Source organism: Pristis pectinata, chromosome 8 (assembly GCF_009764475.1).
Source record: "Pristis pectinata isolate sPriPec2 chromosome 8, sPriPec2.1.pri, whole genome shotgun sequence".
NCBI classification, from domain to species: domain Eukaryota; kingdom Metazoa; phylum Chordata; class Chondrichthyes; order Rhinopristiformes; family Pristidae; genus Pristis; species Pristis pectinata.
In genome coordinates this window covers 18,459,888-18,484,027 of record NC_067412.1, presented here as the reverse complement: position 1 = coordinate 18,484,027, position 24,140 = coordinate 18,459,888, and the positions used below count along the sequence as shown (strand labels likewise).

At 39.3% G+C, this 24,140-nt stretch overlaps 1 protein-coding gene across 1 annotated transcript; it reads left to right on the top strand.

Moving 5' to 3' along the window:
* cep20 (centrosomal protein 20) lies at positions 1 to 22,247 on the top strand. Its single transcript, XM_052021956.1, is given in 6 exon segments — positions 1 to 28; positions 9,137 to 9,162; positions 9,164 to 9,335; positions 17,224 to 17,313; positions 19,726 to 19,862; positions 21,451 to 22,247. Coding segments are annotated over 4 exon segments (285 nt in total). The 3' UTR covers positions 17,283 to 17,313; positions 19,726 to 19,862; positions 21,451 to 22,247.
* Positions 22,248 to 24,140: the final 1,893 nt, after the last annotated feature.

Here is a 24,140-nt window from a genome sequence, read left to right as displayed (position 1 = left end):
ATGGCGACCGTTAGCGAGCTTAAAGCCGGTAGGTGCCGGCAACTAGTGCTGGATTTAAATCATTTTCTAGGATGATGGTTGCTGTGTAAGGTCATGTGCAGTGCTGGTGGAGACAGCAGGTTTTGTCAGACGACTGTCCGGATGCGGGCTGTGGGCCGTAGGCCGGCTTCGTTCCATTCGGAAGCCCCGCCTGGCGCCGCTGGAAACGGTTGACCAAATGTCATTGCAATGTTGTCAACAAAGTGATGAATAAACCGCCGACACAGCAGCATGGCCCAGCAACGTTTGATAGAAAGCTCACAAAGCTGAGGTCCTCTACGGCTGATCAAGCCAGGGAATGGCGGGTGGTTAAGGGGGTGGTGATGGACAGAGTTGTGGAGGGTCCAGGCAACTGAAGACAACAACCCGCAGTGGGGGGAATAGAAGGTATAAATGTGCACGAAGGTCAGAATTGGATATCAGCAGACATCGAGAAGGGCCTGTCAAGAAGTTGCAAGATCTTGTACCATTGGCCAGAACCAAAGGCTTGAATCTTTCAGGAGTACTTAACAACCAGTCTCTCGTCTTTTTTTGTTTTTACATTGCATTCACACTTAAAAAGTTTATCTTTGTAATTGCAGTTTTTGCACTTGTTTGAATACCTGCACACCTATCTTCCTTTTATTAAATTGTCTATATCAAATATATTTCTCCCCAATTTTTATTTGATCTGACAGTAATTTATTCCTGTCTGAATGTTTGATTCTACTGTATGATGTCATAACTGTAAAGTTGATTGTTTAGTTGCCAGGCACCATTGGAACTCTGCCCAATTTAAAATCTTGCTATTGGGAATCTATTTCACAATATCACTAGAACCTACCGTTTTCAGTTGAGCACACTTCTTCAAAAAATGCCTTTTGCAAAACCTTTTGAATGTCCCTGATATACTATATGAACTAAGGTAGCTTGAAAAGAACTTGGATCAAGTTTTTCAAATGGGGGATTTAAAAAAAACAGAAAATAATAACAATTTGCAGCCAATATCCATATCTGTGAAGAAAGAAGCAGAACTAACATTTCAATTCAAATCAAATCAATGACTTTTCATCTGAACTGCAGAGTTGATTGTTGTTTAGTTACCAAGTAAAAATGTGTCTTTGTTTTCCAAATTAATATGTATTTTTATCAAGCCCTGGTGTTCCAAATGATAATGGGAATCATTTTGTGATAGTTTCTGTTCACTTGCCCGCGAACTAAATTAAACTCATTTATTTAACTACTTTTGAAAGTAAGGAAATCGCGTGCACTGACACTTTCAAAAAAAAAATTTTGCTTGCCATACCTCCAGCAACCTTAGCTATCTCAGTACCCCATGTCCTTTTTTTCCCCATCCTGAACTCCTCCTGTTTAACATACATTTGTACCTTAAGATGTTTAAACAATCTACTTGAATAGTAATCTAAAATTATGCAGTCTTAAAATCATTTAAGAAGCACTTGGATAGGTACATGAGGGGTGGGGCTTAGGGGGATATGGGCCGAATGCAGGAAATTGGGACTAGATGGCTGGGCACCATGATGGGTTGAAGGGCCTGTATCCGTGCTGTACAGCTCTCTAACTCTGCAGTGAATAGATCCAATCCATTCAAATTAAATTCAGAAACTAAGTTTCTCTTCAACACTTTTGCCTTGTTATCTGTAGCTCTTCTAAGTCGTTCTGCAACAGCTATATTTGTTTGACAAACTGAGTCCAAACAGTTGCAAGAAACAATTCTGCACTACTTTAGCAATGTTACACCGTCCTACTCTCTAATTTTAGCTGCCTTTTTTTTAATCAGTAGCTCTATTTAAATTTGTTCACTATCTTTGCTCTTTGTATAAGTCTTGAAATGTTTTAAGATTGCCCTTCCATGAAGCCATTGGTCCATTCTTTACATTTCATGGATATAGAAGGTTTCATGTTCATGCAGAATTTTCTTTTTAAATGGTCCCATTTTCTTTTCATGAAACTGTCTTCATCTTCATAGGTGGCCCCTCAGGATGGAGGATGACTTGCATCCATTCTGGTTCTATTGGTTCAAAGTTGACTGATGAGGCCAATGTGGAATCCCCATATTTCACAACATGGGGGTGCTTGATGGGGTGGGCGGGTGAGTCTGGAAGGTAGATTGCTCTTTGCATCGTTTATGCTAGGCTGGAAGGTTCTCGCTGCCATCCTCCATTTTGAGCATTCATGGGACAAGGATTACCACATGTTGCCACTGTCTGTAAGGAGTTTGTACATTCTTCCCGTGACTGAGTGGATTTCTTCCGATTTCCTCCCACATTCCAAAGATGTACGGGTTAGGAAGTTGTGGGCATGCTATGTTGGCACCAGATGTGTGGCGACACTTGCAGGCTGCCCCCAGAAGATGCTCTACGCAAAAGCTGCATTTCACTGTGATTAGTAGAGTTGTTTTATCTTGCGTTGCATATTTTCAAGGAGGCTTTGAGAATATCTGAATTGTTTCCTCTGACAATATGGTAATTGCTTGCCATTACAGAGCTCAAAATATAGTGTCTGAGGCAGGAATCTGGTATACTGTACCTCAGAAGTCACTTTTCAATGAAGACAGATATCAATGTTGAAATTCACCGTTTCCTTCAATCTGCCAGCACAGCCTTTGGCCATCTGAGCAAGAACCATCTGAGTGTAATTAGAGTGTTGATGATGGTGATGTTTGCCTTGGTTCACTTATCCTGCCAGTGGATTTGGAGAATTTTGTAGTAGTAGTGTTACTGGTATCTCACCAGTTCTCAATTGCTGGTTTAAGTAGAACCAAGTCTCAGAAGCACATAGAGGGGTGAGAATTGCAGCTTTCCAGTAGCTTTATGTTAGGTTTGAGATATTGATCTTCCAAAAACTCTTCCTCGGATAGCCAAAGGCTGTGCTGGCAGACTGAAGGAGATGGTGAATTTCAACATCAATATCTGTCTTCATTGATGGGTAGCTTCTGACGTATAGTGAGCACTCCACATATTCCAATGAGGTCTGTGTGGTACAGCTTGGAGCAGGTCAGTAGAGGATCTCAGTTTTGAGGATGTTGAATGTAAGGTCCATTCTTTCATTGCCTCAGCAAGTGAATGGACAATGATTCCAAATGTATGCACAAACAAATGTTGTCTGCGTACTGCAGATCAATGACGAGATTGTGGTGACCTTAGTTCTCAAGTCCAAGTGACATAGATTGAGCAGTTTCTCATCTATTCTGTTGATTGGTGTACTCTGGCGGGAAGCTTGTTGGAGTGAATTTTTATTTATTCATTTTTGGGATCTAGGCATTGCTGGCAAGGCCAGCATCTATTGCCCAACCCTAATTCCACTGCCTTGAACTACAATAGTCCTTTGTTAAAGGTACTTCCGTAGTGGTGGTGTTTAGGAAATTCCAGGAATTAAACTCAGTGACAATGAAAGACTGGCGTATTTCTAAGTCAGAATAGTGCGTAATTTGCAGAAGAACCTGCAGGTAGTTGTGTTCTCATGTTGTTGTTGATGTCTTTTTTGTGATTAGAGGTCACAGAATATTGTCTGGGTCTTGAACATGCAAGCATGAGTTGCTACATTTGCAAATGGAATTGAGCATATTGCAATCACCACCAAACATCCACACTTCTAACCTTCCGTTTGCGAGGGATGTCATTGATGAAGTGGCAGAAAATGGCTGGGCCTAGATCACTGCCCTGCGGAACACTTGCAGTGATGCTCTGGAGCTGGAGTGGTTGACGTCGGACGACCATAATCAGCTTCTTTTATGCAAGGTATGACTCCAGCCACCAGACGTTTTTTCCCTTTGATATCCATTGACTCCAGTTTTACCACAGTGTCTTGGTCAGAAGCTGCCTTGATATAAAGGGCAATCTCTCTCACTTCACCTTTGAGACGCAACATTGCAGCAAGAATGATTGAGAAACGTGTTTGGGCAATGACACAGCCTTGCTTGACTCCATACTGCGTGAGATTGGGTCTGTTTGTGAACTCATTGTTGGCTTGCTTGTCATTACAAAGCAGATGCAAGATGGAGATGAATTTCTTGGGCAGTCAAATTTAAGAAGAATGCTTCCCAGTCCCTCTTGATGAAGATAGAGGTTTTTGTGAGGTGGACAGTGGTTGATTCTGCTCTCTCCACTTCTCTTGGTATTGACACACACTGAAGGTCGTGTCCATTGTACCTCTAAATGACTAAACCTACACTGGAACTTAGGGAGCAGCTCTTCAGCACTGGGAGGAGGCCATTGAGATGACTCAGATGATGCCGTTGGCAAACAGCAGGAACACCCATCTGTCTGGCCTTAGCCTTTTGAAAATGAGTCCCCAGATTACAAATTAAAATTGACTGTATTTCATATTAGGAATATGCTCCCTTAGCTGAGGCCCATTATTGAGCACCCAAATCTAAGACATTCTCTTTAGTAATAGGCTTTGTATGCTGAATTAAGCATCTATTGACAATACATATTTCTGACAAACTCCAGATGAAGCCAAAGTATTTCTCTTTTATTCCCCCAGTTAAAATATCCCAACATTCTGTTTCCTGAAGAAGACAATCATTCCACACCCCCTGCATACAATGTTACCTCTAAAAATGCACTTTGAGCTATATGAAATTCAGACCTTGCCTGAAAGCCAAGTCTGTGTCAGGATTCACGCTTGCAATATACGTTTGCAATGCTGTCAACTTAATGCAATTTATGTTTGCCTGCTAGCACTTAAGTTTCCAAGATACTTTGGAGTCATGTTGTCCCTTTTAATCTATTCTTTTGCAGTGGGACTGACTGACTGAACATCTGCTCAATATAATAAAATGATTAGAATACACATGGAGTATTTTGTTCATAATGCTTGTGGTCATAGTATAAAAAGAAATTGGATACACAACATAATGCAAGAGAGATTTACAAGAAAGATACTTGGCAGAAAAGGATGATTAGGCTTATTGTCAAGAAATTGAAGCATGATCTAATTGAAGCCCTTGGGCTTTGAAAATGTCTCTCACCTCCAGCATTCCAGATTTGATTCGGACCTCTGCCATCTTTGTGGAGCTTGCAGGTTCTCCCTGTGACCACATGGGTTTTTCCTCGGTATTCTAGTTGCCTGTCACATTCCAAAAATCTGCTGGTCGTTAGGTTACTTGGTTTCTGTAAACTACTCCTACTGTTGGTGGCAGAAAGAAAAATAAGTGGTGGGGGAATGCACATTAATGAGTGAGAGAGTAGGTTGCAGGGAAATCAGTGGAGGAAAGATTGCCAGAGACCCAACATAGACAATGGGCCAAATAGCCTTCTGTGTCGTGTGGAAATAAAACATTGTTGGGAAAAAAGTAGAGGTCATCAACATTAAAAATGATCATTTAAGAAAAGTCTGTTACCTAAAGAGTGTGTAAATGTGGCACTCACTGCCTTAGGAAGTAGTTGATGGAATTAGTATGAATGTATTTAAGGAGGGTTAAGTAAAAATGTGAGAGAACTGTAAAGTGGACTATATCAACAGATTAGGAAGGATGGAAGAAAGCTCAAGTGAATACAAGTGCCTGCATGGACTGAATGACACTATTATAAGTGAAATTAACACTGAAAAGCCTAGTACTTCCTTGCATATAATAATTAGCTGCTAGGAGGAATGTAAGAATGTGAGGTGGTGAACTGATGGCTTGTTTTTATTTGGGAATCAGCATTTATTCTTTTTAGAAATGTTACATGATGACTTGTGAAGGATTACTTGTGAATAGCATATGGCAGGTATATAGGAATTTGTATTGTTGTAGTATGGAAACCAGAAATCTTAAGAATAATGGAAACATGAACCAATTGTAAGGAATAACCAGTTTAAGCAAAAAATCTACATACATTCTTAAATAAAAACTTGCTCCTTCCTATTGTCATCATCAAAATGGTACCATGTCCAAAAATGAATGCTGTTTTTATTTTTATCATTATAGGGACTAACAAATTAGGAGTAGGAATTTCAGCCCCTCAACCATTTATACCTGCAAAAAGACTGTGACTGACTTAATTTCAACATCAATTCTGCATTCCAGTTTACCCAAGTCTTTATCTGCCATTGCCTTAAAAATAATGGAAATATTCTGCTTCTACCACCCTTTGAGAAAGACAGTTCCAAAGCCCTGAATCCCTCTAGGAGAAAAAATATTCCCCTCATCTCTGTCTTAAATGAGTAATCATTTGTTTTTAAACAGTAACCCATCATTCTATATTCTCCCAAAAGAGAAAATATCCTTTCCGATTCACCCTGTCAAGACCTCTCAGGATTTTAAATGCTCCAGTTGAGTCCTCTTAATACCAATTCTAAGTATTAGTCTAATAATAAACTACCTTTTGAACTGCTTCCAATGCATTAACATCCTTCCATTGCTGAACACAGTGCTAGGTGATGCCCTTTCTTTCTTTCTTCAATCTTTTTATTAGTTTTCAAATTAATACAGATTAATATATAGCATCAATGTTTGCACATGTAATACAAAGAGATCTGGATAACAATCATGGCATAGATAATCATGAAGAACAATAAGATATAAAAAAAATCTGTAGATCCAACGATCTCTTAGTAAATGAATATAATATAAAAGAAAGGAAAGAAAAAGATTTATTATATAAATTATAAAAAAGAAAGAGAAAAAAAAGACCCAATAAGAAAAATTATAAACAATATAAACTAAGCTAAACAGAAGAATTTCAAAAAAAAACAAACAAAAGAAAAAAGACTGGACTAAAATTTCTCAGTATAAACAGAGCAATATTATGTCATCAACTCAGATCCTCTAAGTTGGAAAGTTATTGAAAGGGGATCTACATCATGTGAAAATATTGAATAAATGGACTCCAAATATCTTCAAATTTAAGCGAAGGATCAACAGTACCACTCCTAATTTTTTCCAAGTTTAAACATGATAAAGTTTGAGAGAACCATTGAAAAGTAGTGGGGGGTATTGGATCCTTCCATTTAAGCAAAATGGATCGTTTGGCCATTAATATAACAAAAGCAATCATACGGTTAGCGGAAGCAGATAAATGGCCAGAATCTATCCTTGTTAATCCAAAATTGCAATGATAGGGTGAGGTTGTAAATCAATCTTCAAAACGTTTGAAATAATATTAAAAATGTCTTTCCAATATTTTTCCAAAAGAGGACCAGACCAAAACATATGTGTCAAAGAAGCCACATTCGATTTACATCTATCACATATAGGATTTATATGGTTATAAAACAAGCTAGCTTATCTTTGGACATACGGGTCCCTGTGAACTACCTTAAACTGTATCAATGAGTCTCTGGCACACATTGAAGGTGTATTAACTAAATGAAGAATTTTCTTCCAAGTCTCTGTAGATATAGATGTCTGGAGTGCACTTTCTCATTCGTTCTTAATTTTGTCCAGTGATTCTGGATGTATTTTTATCACTAAATCATAGATTATTGCTATCAAGCCCTTCTGATAAGGATTAAGACCTAAAATTTTTTCCGTAGTTTCAGTTTTGTAAGGTGTCGGAAAAGAGGGTATAGTAGCTTATAAAAAAATTTCTAATCTGCAAATATCGAAAAAAGTGTGATCTAGGCAAATTGTATTTGTTAGACAATTGTTCAAAAGATGAAAAACAGTTATCAATGAATAGATCACGAAAACATACTATTCCCTTCCTTTTTCATATGGAAAAAGCTGAGTCAACTCTGGATGGATGAAAGAAAAAAATAAAGGGAATGGGACTTGACAAGTTAAATTTATTCATGCAAAAAAATTACGAAATTGAAACCATATTCATATTGTATGTTTAACAATTATGTTTACTTAATTTGGTAAGTGCAAAAGGGAGTGAAGTTCCTAAAATAGAAACTAATGAAAATTCAAGTACTGATTGGTGCTCAAGGTGTACCCATTTGGGGCATTGAATTACATCTAAATCTTGTATCCAAAAAATTAAATATCTGATATTAATTGCCCAATAATATAATCTAAAGTTAGGCAAGGCCATACCACCATCCTTTTTTAGTTTTTGTAAATATTTCTTACTTAACCTTGGGTTTTTATTCTGCCAAATATATGAAAGAATTTTAGAATCAATAGTGTCAAAAAAAAGATTTTGGGACAAAAGTTGGAATCGCTTGAAATAAATATAAAAATTTTGGTAAAATATTCATCTTAATCGTATTAATTCGGCCAGGTGATGCCCTGTATATCTGAAGCATAGTGTTTCTACTTTTGTGTTCAAAACCCCCAGCAATAGACAATAACATTTTGTTAGCTTTCCTAATTACGGCCTCTGCAACCTCTTACCATTTAGATAATCTTTTTTTCCATGCCAAATTAGACAGATCAATATTCTCCCTCGTTATACTCTGTTTGCCAGATCTTCACCACTCACTTTATCTATCTATATCTCTGTAGCTTCCTTGTGTCCTCTCGACAACTTACTTTCCTATCTACCATTCTGTAATTAGCTAATTTAGCAAACATACTTTGGTCCTTTCATCTAAGTCACATGTAAATTGTAAAAAGTTATTACTCTGGCATAGCATTTACTAACTAGAAAAATACCTATTTATGCCTACCCTCTGTTTACTGTTAGCCAGCCAATCTTCTATCCAGTTTGTTATCTTCTACTTTATTTCCTACAATAATCTTTGTGTCATGTTATCAAATTCCTGCTAGTGCAGTACATTATGGTGAAGTTAGATGGTGCTGAATTTTGTCTTCTCTGTTCTGGTTTCTTTTATTGTGCTTTGTGTATGAAGAAGCTGCTTGCAGGAAGTGTCTGCATTTTTGCTTTCAGTTTTGCAACAATGCAATAATTCTGCTACACTTGCAGATAAACTGTCATTTCTCTCTTAATGTGAAACTGGTGTGTATTTGTGGTGTCACTGAAAGCATAATGTACTGTTGATATTCATCTATCCCTATTGTTGGAAGTGACATTTGTCAATCATACTAACATTTTAAGGAAGGCTTTGGATATCTGGTAATCTTGATTTAAATTATTGTGTTTAATAATTTAATTTTGATGGTATATCATTTACAAATGCAAATATTGCCAATTAACTTTGTTACCTGATAATTCTGCAGGCATTTAAAATGCAATTTTTAAAATATCCTTTTGATTTACAGTCCTGAAAGAGACCTTAGAAAAAAAGAGGAGTAATGGGCCAACTAAAAGCCCGAATTCGAGCTGAGGTTTTTAGTGCGCTGGATGATCAAAGCGAACCAAGGCCACCACTGTCACATGAAAATCTTCTTATTAATGAACTCATCCGTGAATACCTTGAGTTTAATAAATACAAGTATACAGCATCAGTGCTGACTGCAGGTATGTAAAGCCAGTATTAAATGGAATTTAAGATATTATCCATGCATGAAAGCAACTTTTCTGTGAAAATATATAATTCATGCAAGCTCTCTTGTGACAAAAATCTGTAATAATCTGTACATGACGTTGACTCAGTCAGGTTAGTAGGTCAAAAGCATTCTGAGTTCTTTCAGTCTAATGCCATTCTCTACTGGTAATAATGCACAGCAAATCAAATATATAGAATATGCTGCATTTTATTTTTTGGTCACGTTACTTGGTGAGAAGGAAGATATTTAACCCATGAGTTAACAAGTAAGTCAAATTTTGACAGTCATTTCCCCTTCTTGGTTCCAAGTGTCCAGTAATGTGTACAGTATAAATTTTAAAACTCAATAGTTAATTAGCAGTTCTCCACTATTGTATGTATGAAAGAAGAAAATGTTTTGGAAGAAAAACCTGAAAGTATCAGGTCCAGTGACTGACTTGGTACCTATATTACCTAGTGTGTACAGCCCTGTAAACTGACCCATTCAGCCAATTACTGTTCCAGAAGTTTGCTCTTTAGTTTAAGAAAGTGAGTGTCATCAATGGTGCTATTATTTCCATTAACTGAATGCCTTGCATATAATACCCCCAGGATCACTTGTTTCCAAACATCACTGCCTAAACATGGGTAAAAGAGCTGATTTTCAGCAGCAAGTCAGGAATCCTTATCATCATTTGTCAGCGTTTGACTGTGGCATCATGGAATTGTAGCAAAATTCTGTGGCAAATGGAAAACTACAGAGCTTGGAGTCATTCACATGTAGTACAAAGGAAGTAGGTCTCGGTGGTAGGTAGGTAGGTCTCGGGACTTGTTGATTTCATTCAGCAGGAGATAGGACTTGGAGAGAAAGGCTAAAGTTTCAAGCAGGAAATCTCAGGACTTGTTGATTTCACTCAGTAGGACTGTACAATTGGCACATCTGCAAATTGTTAGTTAATAGCTGATTGTCTAATTAGTTAATTAACACAGCCAATAAAAGAAGTTGGGGTCAAATGGAGCAGCCATTGTAGGAGTGGGACAGTGTTCGAGTGGGGAGCTGAGGCTTTGCTTGAAGAGGGCGGAGTAAGTGGCCCAAATTTGGAGAGTGAAAAGCAGCTCTTTAGGAAAAAAGGACTTCAAAAGGCATAGGTAAGAAGAGGTAAGGTTTTAATTTTATTTTGTTACCATTGATTCAGTTTGGTTCAGGAGGCTTTGGTGACCGGAGGCTAAGGTGAAGTTCAGGTAAGGTTTTTTTTTATCTCTTGTTCTTACTCCACAGTTAGAGTAGTGAAATGGCAGTCAGGGCAATGGTATGCTCCTCTTATAGGATGTGGGAAGTCAGTGAGACATCAAGTGTCCCTGATGACTACACCTGCGAGAAGTGCATCCAGCTGCAGCTCCTAACTGACGGCATTAGGCAACCGGAGCTGGATGAACTCTGGATCATTTGGAGAAACTGAGAAGATGATAGACAGGAGTTACAGAGAGGCAGTACACCTAGGTTGCAGGATGCACGTAGCTGGGTGACTGCCTATCCCCTCTCCATCTCCTGTCAGTCCATGCAGGATACCCCTGTGGCTGCTCCCCTCAATAACAAGTATATCGTTTTAGATACCACTGGGGGGACCTACCAGAGGCAAAGCACAGCGGCCAGGTCTCTGGCACTGAATCTGGCTCTGTGGCTCAGAAGGGAAGGTGGGGGAAGAGGAGTGCAGTAGTTATAGGGGATTCATTGGTTAGGGGAACAGATAGGAGATTCTGTGGACGAAAACGAGACTCCCAGATGGTATGTTGCCTCCCAGGTGCCAGGGTCAGAGACATCTTGGATTGAGTCCACAGCATTCTTAAGGGGGAGGGTGAGCAGCCAGAAGTCATGGTCCACATTGGTACCAATGGCATAGGCAGCAAGGATGACGAGGTCCTGCAAAGTGAGTTCAGGTATCTTGGTGCTAAGTTAAACAATGGGACCTCCAGGGTGGTGATCTCAGGATTGCTACCCATGCCACATGCTAGCGAGGCAAGAAATAGGAAGATAGTACAGTTTAATACATAGCGAAGGAGATGGTTCAGGAGGGAGGGCTTCAGATTTTTGGATCATTGGGCTCTCTTCCAGGACAGGTGCCTCCTGTACAAACAGGATGGTTTGCGCCTGAACTGGAGGGGAACAATATCCTTGCAGGAAAAGTTTGCTAGTGCTGCTCAGGGGCCATTTAAACTAGAGTTGCAGGGGAGTGGGAACCAGAGTGGCAGGGCAGCAAGTGGAGTGGCTGTGGGGAAAGTAGAAGTAAAGCCAACAAGTAAAGACAGAAATCGGCTGGTTGATGAGCGTGATGGGACTAATGCTCTGAGATGCATCGATTTCAATGCAAGGAGTATTGTAGGTAAGGCAGACGTGAAATTATGACGTTGTAGCCATTAGTGAGACTTGGTTGCAGGAGGGGCAGGACTGGCAGCTCAATGTTCTGGGGTTCCGATGTTTTAGACATGATGGAGAGGGGTGGCATTGCTCATCAGAGAAAATGGCAGTGCTCAGAGAGGACCTACTGAGGCAGTATGGGTGGAACTGAAGAATAAGGAAGGGATAAACCACGTTAATGGGACTATATTATAGACCCTCCCAATAGTCAGCAGGATTTAGAGCAACAAATTTGTAGAGAGATAAAAGACAGTTACAAGAAAAATAAGGTTGTGATAGTAGGTGATTTTAACTTCCCACATATTGACTGGGATTCCCATATTGTAAAGGGATTGGATAGAATAGAGTTTATCAAATGTGTTCAAGAAAGTTCCTTAATCGATATGTAGAGGTCCCAAGTAGAGAAAGTGTGATACTGCATCTCCTCTTGGGGAACGAGATAGGGCAGGTGACAGATGAAAAACACTATGATGCTGGAGGAACTCAGCAGGCCAGGCAGCATCCGTGGAGAAAAGCAGGAAGTCAACATTTCAGGTCAGGACCCTTCTTCAGGACTGCAGATAGGAAAAGGGGAAGCCCAATATACAGGAGAGAAGAGCAGCTCAGTGATAGGTGGACAAAAGAGGGGAGGCAGGTGGGCACTAAGTGGTGATAAGTAGATGCAGGTAAGAGAGAGCGATAGGCAGGTAGGGGGGAGGTGGGGAGAGCAGATCCACCGGTGATGGGTCAAAGGTAAGGAGAGAAAGGGAAAAAAAAAAGTTAGGAAAAAAGAGAGAGAGGCTAGGAAAGGGAAGAAAAGAAGAAGCATGGTTGGGGGTGTGGGAATTACTTAAAGTGGGAGAATTCAATGCTCATGCCGTTGGGCTGCGAGGTTCCAAGACGGAAAATGAGGTGCTGTTCCTCCAGTTTGCACTTGGAATTCTCCTGCCAGTGGAGGAGGCCGAGGACTGACATCTGTGATAGTGTGGGAGGGGGAGTTGAAGTGACTGGCAACAGGGAGATGCAGATCGCGGTTACAGACAGAGTTGTAGTGTTCTGCGAAAATGGTCACCTAGTCTGCATTTCGTCTCACCCTCCAGCATCATTGTGTTTTTCATCTAGATTCCAGCATCTGCAGTCCTTTATTTCTCTAGGGCAGGTGACAGAAGTGTGTGCAGGGGAACATTTTGCATCTAGTGATCACAATTCCATTAGTTTCAAGATGATTATGGAGAAGGATAGGACTGGTCCTCGGGTTGTGGTTCTAAATTGGAGTAAGACCAATTTTGATGGCATCAGAAGGAATCTGGCAGGCATGGGTTGGGATAGGCTGTTTTCCGGCAAAGAGATGCTTGGTAAGTGGGAGGCTTTCAAAAGTGAAATATTGAGAGTACAGAATCTGTATGTTCCTGTTAGAGTAAAAGGCAAGGCTAACAGGTTTAGGGAACCTTGGTTATCAAGGGATATTGAGGGCCTGGTAAAGAAAAAGGTGGTGCATTTCAGGTATAGGCAGTTAGGATCAAATGAGGCGCTTGAGGAGTACAAGAAATGCAAGAGAACACTTGAGAGAAATCAGGAGGGCAAAAAGAGGACACGAGGTTGCTCTGGCAGACAGGGTGAAAGAGAATCCCAAGGGTTTCTATAGCTATATTAAGAGCAAAAGGGTAGCAAGAGACAAATCAGTATGGTCATCTATGCATGGAGCTGAGAGATGGGGTAGATCTTAAATTAATTTTTTGCAATCGTATTTACTCTGGAGACAGACACAGAGGCTATAGAACTAAGGCAAATGAGTAGTGAAGTTGTGGACCGTATCCGGATTACAGAAGAGGATGTGCTGGCTCTTGAGGTGAAGTGAATAAATCCCCAGGGCCTGACAAGGTGGCCCCCTCGGACCTTGTGGGAGGCTAGTGCAGAAATTGCAGGGGCCCTGGCAGAGGTATTTAAAATATCCTCGGCCATGGGTGAGGTGCCAGAGGACTGGAGGATAGCTAATGTTGTTCTGTTGTTCAAGAAAGGCCCTTAGAATAAGCCGGGAAATTAAAGACTGGTGAGCTTGACGTAAGTCGTGGGTAAATTATTGGAATGCATTCTAAGGGACAGAAATATATAAGTATTTGGATAGACAAGGCCTGACTAGGGATTGTCAATCTGGCTTTGTGCGTGGTAGGTCATGTCTAACCAATCTTATTGAGTTTTTCGAGGAGGTTACCAAGAAGGTAGATGAGGGAAAGGCAGTGGATGTTGTCTATGTGGACTTTAGCAAGGCCTTTGACAAAGTCCCACGTGGGAGGCTGGTCCAGAAGGTTATGTTGCTTGGTATTCAGGATGAAGTAGCCAATTGGATTCAACATTGGCTTTGCGGGAGAAGCCAGAGAGTGGTGGTAGATGCTTGTCTCTCTTATTGGAGGCCTGTGACTAGTGGTGTGCTGTAGGGATCTGTGTTATGTCTGTTGTTGTTTATCATCTATGTTAATGATTTAGATGATAATGTGGTAAACTGGATCAACAAATTTGTGGATGACACCAAGATTGGGGGCGTAGTGGATAGCGAGGAAGGCTATCAAAGCTTGCAGCGTGATCTTGACCAGCTAGGAAATGGGCTGAAAAATGGCTGATGGAATTTAATGCAGACAAGTGTGAGGTGTTGCACTTTGGGAGGACAAACCAGGGTAGGACTTGCACAGTGAATGGTAGGGCTCTGAGGTGTGCAGTAGAACAAAGGGATCTGGGAATACAGGTCCAAATTTCCTTGGAAGTGACATCACAGGTAGATAGGGTCATAAAGAAAACTTCTGGCACTTTGGTCTTCATAAATCAGGGCACTGAGTACAGGAGTTGGGATGTTATGTTGAAGTTGTACAAGACGTTGGTGGGGCTGAATTTAGAGCATTGTGTGCAGTTCTGGTCACCTACATACAGCAAAGATATCAATAAGCTTGAAAGAGTGCAGAGAAAATTTACAAGGATGTTGCCAGGACTTGAGGACCTGAGTTATAGGGTAAGGTTGAATAAGTTAGGACTTTATTCCCTGGAGTGCGGGAGAATGAGGGAATGAGGGGAGATCTTATAGAGGTATACAAAATTGTGAGGAGCTTAGATAGGGTGAATGCATGCAGGCTTTTTCCCCTAAGGTTGGGTGAGACTAGAACTAGAGGACAGGTTTAGTGTGAAAGATGAAATATTTAAGGGGAATCTGATGGTAAACGTCTTCACTCAGAGGGTGGTGCAGTGTGGACGAGCTGCCAGCGGAAGTGGTAGATGCGGGTTCAATTGTAACATTTAGTAGAAGTTTGGATAGGTACATGGGTGGGAGGGGTTTGGAGGAATATGGTCCGGGTGCAGGCAGAAGATCAGGTCGGCATGGACTAGATGGGCCGAAGGACCTGTTTCTGTGCTATTGTACTCTATGACTCTTAAGATGTTTATTGGAGGCTGCAGAAGTTTCTTGGGAGTGTAATAGGTGCCACCACATGCTTCATCGATGACCTTCCTGCCATTGTAAGGTCAGTTGAGTGGCAGTCTGCTAGGGACATTGCAAGTAAATGAGCAGTCTATGCCTAAATGCAGAGAACCTCTAGCATTCATGTTATTTGCCTGTAAACATCCGAGCCTTCATCCTACACATATGCTAGAGATTGTTGGCAATTCTTTTTGTTGGGAACAATCTCTCCTTGCCATTCAGTGGCATTATCATTGACACATTCCCTCCACCAACATCCTGAGGGTTGCCATTGACTGAAAACTTAACCACCCACATACTATTGTACAAGAGCAGATTAGAGACTGGATATTCTGCAAAAAGTGATTCCTCAATGCATTTTCTCTATGTACATATCACATTTTGGGATAATGATGGAATGTGTTCCATTTGCCTCGATGGGTGGTATTCAAAGAAGCTGAATGGCATCCAGGGTGAAGGAATTCTTGATGGGATCCATTCCAGTGCCCTGAAACTTCCTTCCACCACACATACACTGTAGCTGCAATGTATACAAAATGCACTGCAACAACTCAAGCAAGGCTTTTCTGACACTATCTCCTGTGATTTCTGTCTATAAAGTCTGGGCAGCAGGGGCATGGGAACACCACCATCTGCAAGTTCTCTCTGAAATCAAACACCATTCTGACTTGGAAATATTCAGCTATTTCTATTTCATCATACTGTCAAAATCCTGGAAATCTTTACCTAACTGCTTAATGGAAGTACCTTCATCACGTGCAGGGGTTCAAGAAAGCAGCTTATCACCACATTCTCAAGGACAAATAAGGATGAACACAAATGACATCCATCTCCCATGAGTCTAGAAGAACAAGACCCCTGGACTGAAGAGAGGGCGAAGGCACAAATGCAGCCTCCCTAGTAAGGATGGTTTGACTGCAACTGTGACTGTTTTCCCATCTTAATTCACTTAAATGAAGTACTGAACAGTTGCCAGTAACTATGGAGCTGTGCTCTAACATGAGCAATGTTAGGGAAAAGAGGGAATATTGCATCAAGTTATGTGATTTTACACTGTTGTTCATGCTTGCTGTCTGTAATTGCAAACAGCTCAATTAATAGTTGACTTTTTACACTTAACACAAATTTCTTAACCTTTCCCTATCCAGCCAGTGCATACTGGAAAATATTCCCACCAACTATCTATATGTCTTGATTATTTAAATAGTAAGTCATTACAACTCAAATATTTGGATTTCTCTGCCTAGTAACTTACTGGTTTGGTCTCTTGTTCCTTTTTTTTAAAAGTTGATTTGCAGAGATCCACAAGTCTCTTTGATTCCCAAGATTATACTGTTACATGAAAAGGCATAACACCTTGGAAACTCTCAATTGCTGTTAGCTTCAGGTTGATGGATGGCAAAACCTATCAAACTTTCCCATGTGTCAACATTGTAGCAGTGTCAAGTTCCTGAAGAACCATCTCCACTTCAGCAGTCATTGCACACAGGTTTAAGAGTTTGGCTAGACTGCAATATGCTTAGACTCTGGTCTGTGGTTTTTCATAATTCATTCAGGTATAGATTTAGATTATCTGAAGTTTTCCAGAAATTCTCAGAATTTTGTGGACATTCCCAATTTTATTTTTCCACTTTCTTTAAACTTAGTCACTCTCACAATTTTTGGCTCTTGTTTATCAGGATGCTATCCTGTACCAACAATTGAATATATTTCAAACTCTTTTTAAGCACTGACTTTGAAAGCAGCCAGAAAACAAAATATTCTTCAGAAATTATACTTCAAGAAAAGAGTTTATTCATTACAAGATTTTATATTTAGATAATGTGATAGGGTTATTACTTCCATGTAACAATTTACTTTTTGTTATCAGTATGTTCTACAAAAAAGGATATTTTTATTGTAATGATATTCTGTATTCAGTCTTGCATAAATAAAATAATATCTCCTCCATTGCTTCTGTTTAGATCAAGATTTGCACTAACATGTTATAAATATAGTGGTTTCACAGTAACTTTCCACACAGAGGCTGGCCAACCTGAGATAACCTATAGAGAGACAATTTCTAGTGAATGGAAGGCTTGAAAGTTGTTGAAGATTCAAGCATAAAAACTGTGTAAGCAAAATCCTAAAGTTACTTTTACTAAAATCTAAAATTTTCCTTTTAATTTCAAATGGTATGTCCAAATATTATAAAAACATTTTGTTTCTTTCACTTCTGTCTCTCACTGCCAGAAATTTAAAGATAATGGTCATGCTCACAACTTTGGTCTATGCCTTATCAAGATACATTCCCTGTGTTCCCGTCGCCCTCTTCTGCAGCTTCGAGCACATGATTTCCTCACTTTTCTAGTTGTGGTCATTGCATGAAATGTTGATGTTGTTCCCTTCCACAGATGACTGGATGATAGCTAATGTTGTTCCTTTATTTAAGGAGGACAGCAGGGATAAGCCAGGTAACAGGTGGGTAAGCCTTGCATCAGTGATATGGAAATTATTGGGAGAAAATTCGAAGAGTTAGGATTTATGTACATTGGAAAGGCTAGAGCTAATCATGGCTTTGTGGCAAGGGGAAATCCTGTCTCGCTAATTTGATTGAGCTTTTTGAGGAGGTAGCAAAGAGATTAATGATAGCAGAGGCAGTAGACATCCAATGTGACTTAGTAAGGCATTTGACAAGGTCCTGCATGGTAGGCTGGTCCAGAAAGTTAAGGTAAGCTAATTGGATCCAAAATTGGCTTGGTGATAGGAGGCAAAGGGTGATGGTGGAAGGATGCTTTTCTGTTTGGAAGTCTGTGACCAGTGGTGTAACTACAGGGATCAGTGCAGGGACCCTTGTTGTTTGTGATATATAACACTTGGATGTGATTATTGGAAGGAATGATCAGTAAGTTTGCAGACATGAAATTGGTGGTGCTGTGAATAGCAAGGAAGGTTGTCTAAGGCTAACAGCAGGATATAGTTCAGATGGAAAGTTGGGCAGAGCTTTGGTAGACTGAATTTAATTCCAACAAGTGAGAAATGATGCATTTTGGGAAGTCCAATAGGGGTAGGACTATACAGTAAATGGTAGGACACTAAGGAATGTTGATGAAACAGAGGGACCTTAGGGTTCAAGTCCATAGTTCCCAGTTGGATAGTGATGGTGAAGAAGAGCTTGCTGTCATAAGTCGGGGCTTGGAATATAAAAGTTGGAACCTTGTGTCCGTAACTTCACAAACACTGATTATACCACACTTGGAAAATTGTGTCCCGTTTCTGGTACACCACATTGGTTGCATGGGAGAGAATGCAGAGGAGGATCACCCAGACGTTTCTTGGATTGATGACATTCAGTTGTGGGGAGAGATTGGAATGGCTGAGCTTGTTTTCCCTGGAGCAAAGGAGTCTGACAGGTGGGCCTGATAAAATGTATATAAGATTATAACAGGCATAAATGGAGTATAGTCAGAATCTTTTCCCCAAGGTAGGGGTATTTAAAAACAAGAGGGCCTAAGTTTAAGGTGAGAGAAAGGAGTTTTAACGAGGATCTTATGGACAAGTTTTCCACATACTGTGGTTGATATCTGGAACTTGTTGCCAGAAGAAGTGGTGGAATATTTACAATCACATTGTTTAAGAGACATTTAGACAGCCACTTGTGTAGGCAAGACATAGAAGGATACAGACCTAATGCAGGCAAATGGGATTAGTGTAGACAGACAAAAAGGTCAGCGTAGATGTAGTGGGCTGAAGGACCTGTTTCTGTGCTTACAACTCTAACTCTCCATGGTTGCTGTATGACCTCCTGGGTTCTTCCAGCAGTTTTTGTTTCAGATTTGCGGCCTTTTGTTCCAATGTCAATTTTTTTATCTAGATCTAGGAATATCTTTATCACTGAACAAAGAAATATAGGAAATTATGCTTTAATACTGGTGGTGTATTTTGAAATGTAATGGGTTCCTACCCTAGAATAGTATTTTTAATTACTTTATTGTCAGAATTATTTTGTGGAATATTTTTGTGTGATTTGAAAACCTATATGTAAAATAGCAGCATTTGGTATGAATCTAAGTATCTAAGTAAACATTATTAGAAGTATGGAACAGAAAATAAATGGCTAATGTAGCAATTAGAAAATTTCACATTTGTATCTGTGATGTTCTCAGTATGCTTTTGACAGAAACATTATTTGGATGTCAGAGAAGATTTGGAACATTTTTTTTCCTAGGCAGCACCCATTTAAACCATCCTCTCAGATTAGCTGTATTAAAATATTACTCAAGCCAATGAAAATCAGAGGTAATTTTTAGAATGAATTTCAGTTCACTTCAAATATAGTTGATCTAGATGTTTCATAGTGACTAAGTAATAGGCTGTTTTGTGTGAAGGATGACTAACTCCAAATATGTATTGTGTAGCATGCCATTTGAATATTGTAATTGTTTTGATTCTTCTTTTAAAAGATGTTACATTCAGTAAATACTATAGAAAAAAAAGAATTTTAACATGATTAAAGGGTATTTATTTTCTGCTCTCTCTCATATAGCCCTCTACTATATGGGATTCTAGCTCATTTTATAAATGAGAACAAGGAGGATGGAGTAAAATCTCTTGCTAAAACTGCATCTGTGCCAAATATAAAGAAAGTGACTTTAAGGGAGCCAAATGAGAAATGTATTTCAGGTAGGCCAATTTAAAATTGCATTGTCTGGGGCTGGAATAACTTGCTCACCATAAGATTTATTGCTTGGTAATTTAGTTCTGAGAGCAAGGACCACACATGATTTTGTTGCAAAATTGAGTTAAAACGCCTAGTTGAACATTTGGTAACAGAAAAAAAATACCTCTTAAATGTATGTAATCAGATTAATTTTTGTGTTTTTTTTATTAGTCAGAGAACCATAAGTAATTTTGTCTTGAATTCTCTTGTCAATAAAATTTGTAGTAACTTGCAATATTTCACTTGCCCAATAGTAAGTGTTTTGCCATTGGCACAAGCCATAGGAGTCATACAGCATGGAAACAGGCCCTTCAGCTCAACTCATCCATGCCGATTGTGTTTGACCAGCAAGCTAGTCCATCTGCCCGCATTTGGCGTCATAGCCCTCTGAACCTCTCCTACCCATGTACTTATCTAGATGGGCTTTTGAATGTTGCTAATGCGCCCGCCTCATCCACTATTTCTGGCTGCTCATTCTGAATACACACCACCCTTTGAGTGAAGAAGATGCCCCCGATGTCCCTTTTAAATCTCTCGCCTCTGATCTAAACCCATGCCCTCTTTAGCACCCCTTCCCTGGAAAAAAAGCTATGTGCTTTCACCCTATCTGTACCCCTCATGATCTTGTCACCCACATCAATCGCCTATGTTCCAGGGAATAAAGTCCAGTCTATGCAACCTCTCCTTGTAACTCAGGCCCCCAAGTCCCGGCATCATCGTGGTAAATAGTTTCTGCACTCTTTCTAGTTTAATAAAAACTTTCCTCTAACAGGGTGACCAGAACTGTACACAATACTCCAAAGTGCGACCTCACAACTTGTATAATTGCAACATAAATTCTCAACTCCTATACTCAGTGCCCTGACTGATGAAGGCCAGTGTACTAAGCGCCCTCTTCACCACCACCCCATCTACCTGTGACGCCACTTCATGCACAGCAAAACTATCACATGCACTCCTAGGTCCCTCTGTTCCATAACACTCCCGGGGGCCCTACCATTCACAGTCCTACCCTGGTTTTATCTCCCAAAATGCAATACCTCTCATTTATCTGGATTGAAAGCCACTTGCCAGTCCTTACCCCACATAGCTGACTGATCAAGATCCCCTTATAATTTTTCATAACCTTCTGCACTATCTCAATACCACCTATTTTAGTATCATCTGCAAACTTACTAAACATGCCTTGTACATTCACGTCCAAATCATTTATTTAAATTACAAATAGCGAAGGTCCCAGCACCAACCCCTGTGGCACATCATTAGACACAGGCCTTCAGTCCAAGAAACAACCCTCAACCGTCACCCTCTGCTTTCTACCACTGAGTCAATTATGTATCCAATCTGCTATCTCCCCCTGGATCCCATGCGATCTAACCTTCCAGACTAGCGTGCATGCAGGACCATTGAAAAGAACTAAATATCTTTTGGAATTGGCACATTTTATTAATTCTGAAAAATAATTTTTATTCATCTCTCCTGCCTTAGCCATACCCTCTTCTTCAGCTGGAGGCTTTTTTTGTTAAATGTAGGCTTTATTTTTTGTTTCAGGTGACTTGCCTGAATCTAGTAGATTAGCAGGAAGAAGCTTTGAAGACCCATTTGTTCTCAAAGGTGGACGTTGATTACTGTTGACGATCCCTTACCTGTTTATTATCCAACACTTTTGTTAACAATAAAAATAGAGTCCTACAAAATAGGTATGCAATTTAGTGCTCTGGTGTCCTTTTAATTTTTGTTTCTCCTTGAGAATGTCATATGATAGCAATTTAAGAAGTCCTAAACTTCTTAATGGGACCAGCCTTCAATTGTTCTGGAGTAACACGAGCATTTGTACCATGCAACATGTTCTGATACTTCTAGTACATGCATAATCATTTGACTGAATGTTTTGGTGTTGTGACATGACTATTATTCTTTTTCACACTGCTTTCTTTCTAGTTCAGTCCTGTTTGTTTTCCTGTAATAAAAGCTATACAAATAATTTGACTGGCTGTAACAGCTGACACTAACCAAGTTATGTCATAAATTAAAATATTAAACAACTTTGGATTCAAAGTCCAACACTTGCGACTCACAATGTACTTTGATTCCCCATTAACCTGTTTATTTTAAGTTATTGCTGTAGACAAGCCTTTTTCAAGTTGTTAAAACTTTGTTTTGAGAATAGAAGCCATAAACACAATTGAATTGTTCAACATGACAGTCTTGAATGTGCATGGGTACTATCAACACCACAACTATACATTGAGGCCATTATGTGGAAGCATTTGTACCTTCTGCTATTTTTAATAAGCATATTTATTGTAAAATGTTTTTTTACTTAATAAATTTTACTTTGTCACTGCTGTTTCAGTATTTATTTTCTTAAAAAAGCACTTGCATAATTTGATAACTAAGGGGAAGACCAAGCTATGAAGGAGGGGGTGTTTTGGTCTGAAGACAGCTTTAACTACATTAATGGCATTCTACAAATGAAAGCTTTTATTGAAGATTATTATAAGCTAAAATTTCCAATTCATATTGTGGAATCAAATTGGCAATAAATTTCCTGCTACTAATAACTTAGTATTTAATTACATGAGCGAACTGATCAGATCCACATGGTGGTGCAATACAATAAAAAATCAGTACAGTGGATGTGACCTTAGTGACTACCATTTTCTTTGTATTTTTGTTCACTGTTTGTTATTTCAAACCAGAATCCACTAGGACACATCAACTATTCTTTATAGTATTTGTATTCTTCAAAAAGGCTTGGAGAACCATGCAAATTTCAAAGTTGGAGAAACAAAGCAAATCAGTCTAAGAATGCAATCCTGCAAGAAGCTGTCTGAGAATAAGGGCAAAGGGAAAATTTAGGAGTCTTCTTAGTGTTTTTGGTTAAATGGTTTTTTAAGAGTACTACAATGATTCTTTAGAAATAGCTGAACATTTATAATATATGCTTCGTATATTGGTTAACAATCAGATACAACTTATTATAGAACGAAACAATGTCAGCAGTTCTCTCAAATCAGGGATCATGATTATAATTATTTACTTGGTAAGCTTAATCAATTCGAGTCTAATATTTAGACACTGAGATGGATAGCTCAAAGCATAAAGTGTTTAACACATGATTTACAAATTCTAAGTAGTGCAGATGCTGGAAATATAAAGAAAATGCTAGATGTACTTGGTAAATCAGGTGGCATTTGTAAAGAGAGAAACAAATGTTTCATTGGAATGTGTAATCTGATGGTCTCTGAGATATTGATGTTGCAATGTGGCAGATATTCTGGACCCAGGCTATAGTTTAAAAGAACATTGTAGAATTTAAAGTTTTATCTCTATCCAAAATGCTACCAGAAGTGGTTCGCTGACAAAATCTAGATGCACTACTGACGCAGAATGCACTACATTGCTCAGGTTTTGATAGATGTCTAGCTCCAAATGGAGGAATCTGCATAACTTCACTCAAAATTATGTCAACTTTGCAACCTAAAGATCTGCGATTTGCCAGAAAATGCATCATCTACCTTCTTGTCTAAGACTTGACCTCTTCTATCCTCATGCACAGGTAAGGACACCTACAGTTTGGACTGTGACAATATGCATTTCACTCATGTGAGAAGTGTTTGTCTAATAATGTTTACTGAATGTTTTTGAAATGACTATTTGGGAAATTTGGCTCAGATTGAAAACATTTGGTTAAGAGATAATTAGTGTATTGATTCAAATTATATGTAAATTCTTTAATAGAAGGCAATAAAATGAAAGGTTTAGATGCTCAAACTTGCATAATCTAAAATTAGCTAGTAATTGTTTTATATTTTTCTCTTCCAACACCTCCACCTACTATGGTATCATCCCAAAACAAAGATGTACAAAGTTTTAGCTTCACTCTCTTTGATCCTCCCTATTGCCTCTACACTTTTAATAACAACATTTTGAAAGGTTTATGAATTATTTTTCACCCTTCTGAAGAGCCGCGCCTCTTGCACTCCCCATTCTATGACTGATCCTGCATCTTAGTCTCGCATTTGTCTGAGCTCATCTTATCAACTCTTGATCTCTTAATCACATTTCCACCAAACTGTTGTACAGCTTCCCCCCTGCACCCCACCACTAAACCCGATCTTAAAAGGTTCCTTTCCTCTTTTTTTTTACAAAACTGCTCTTATTGAAAAAAAACCTCTACCATTATTCCCTTTCGAATCGCCACTTTTCGACAAAGTTCTTGAATGTTTGGTTGCCTC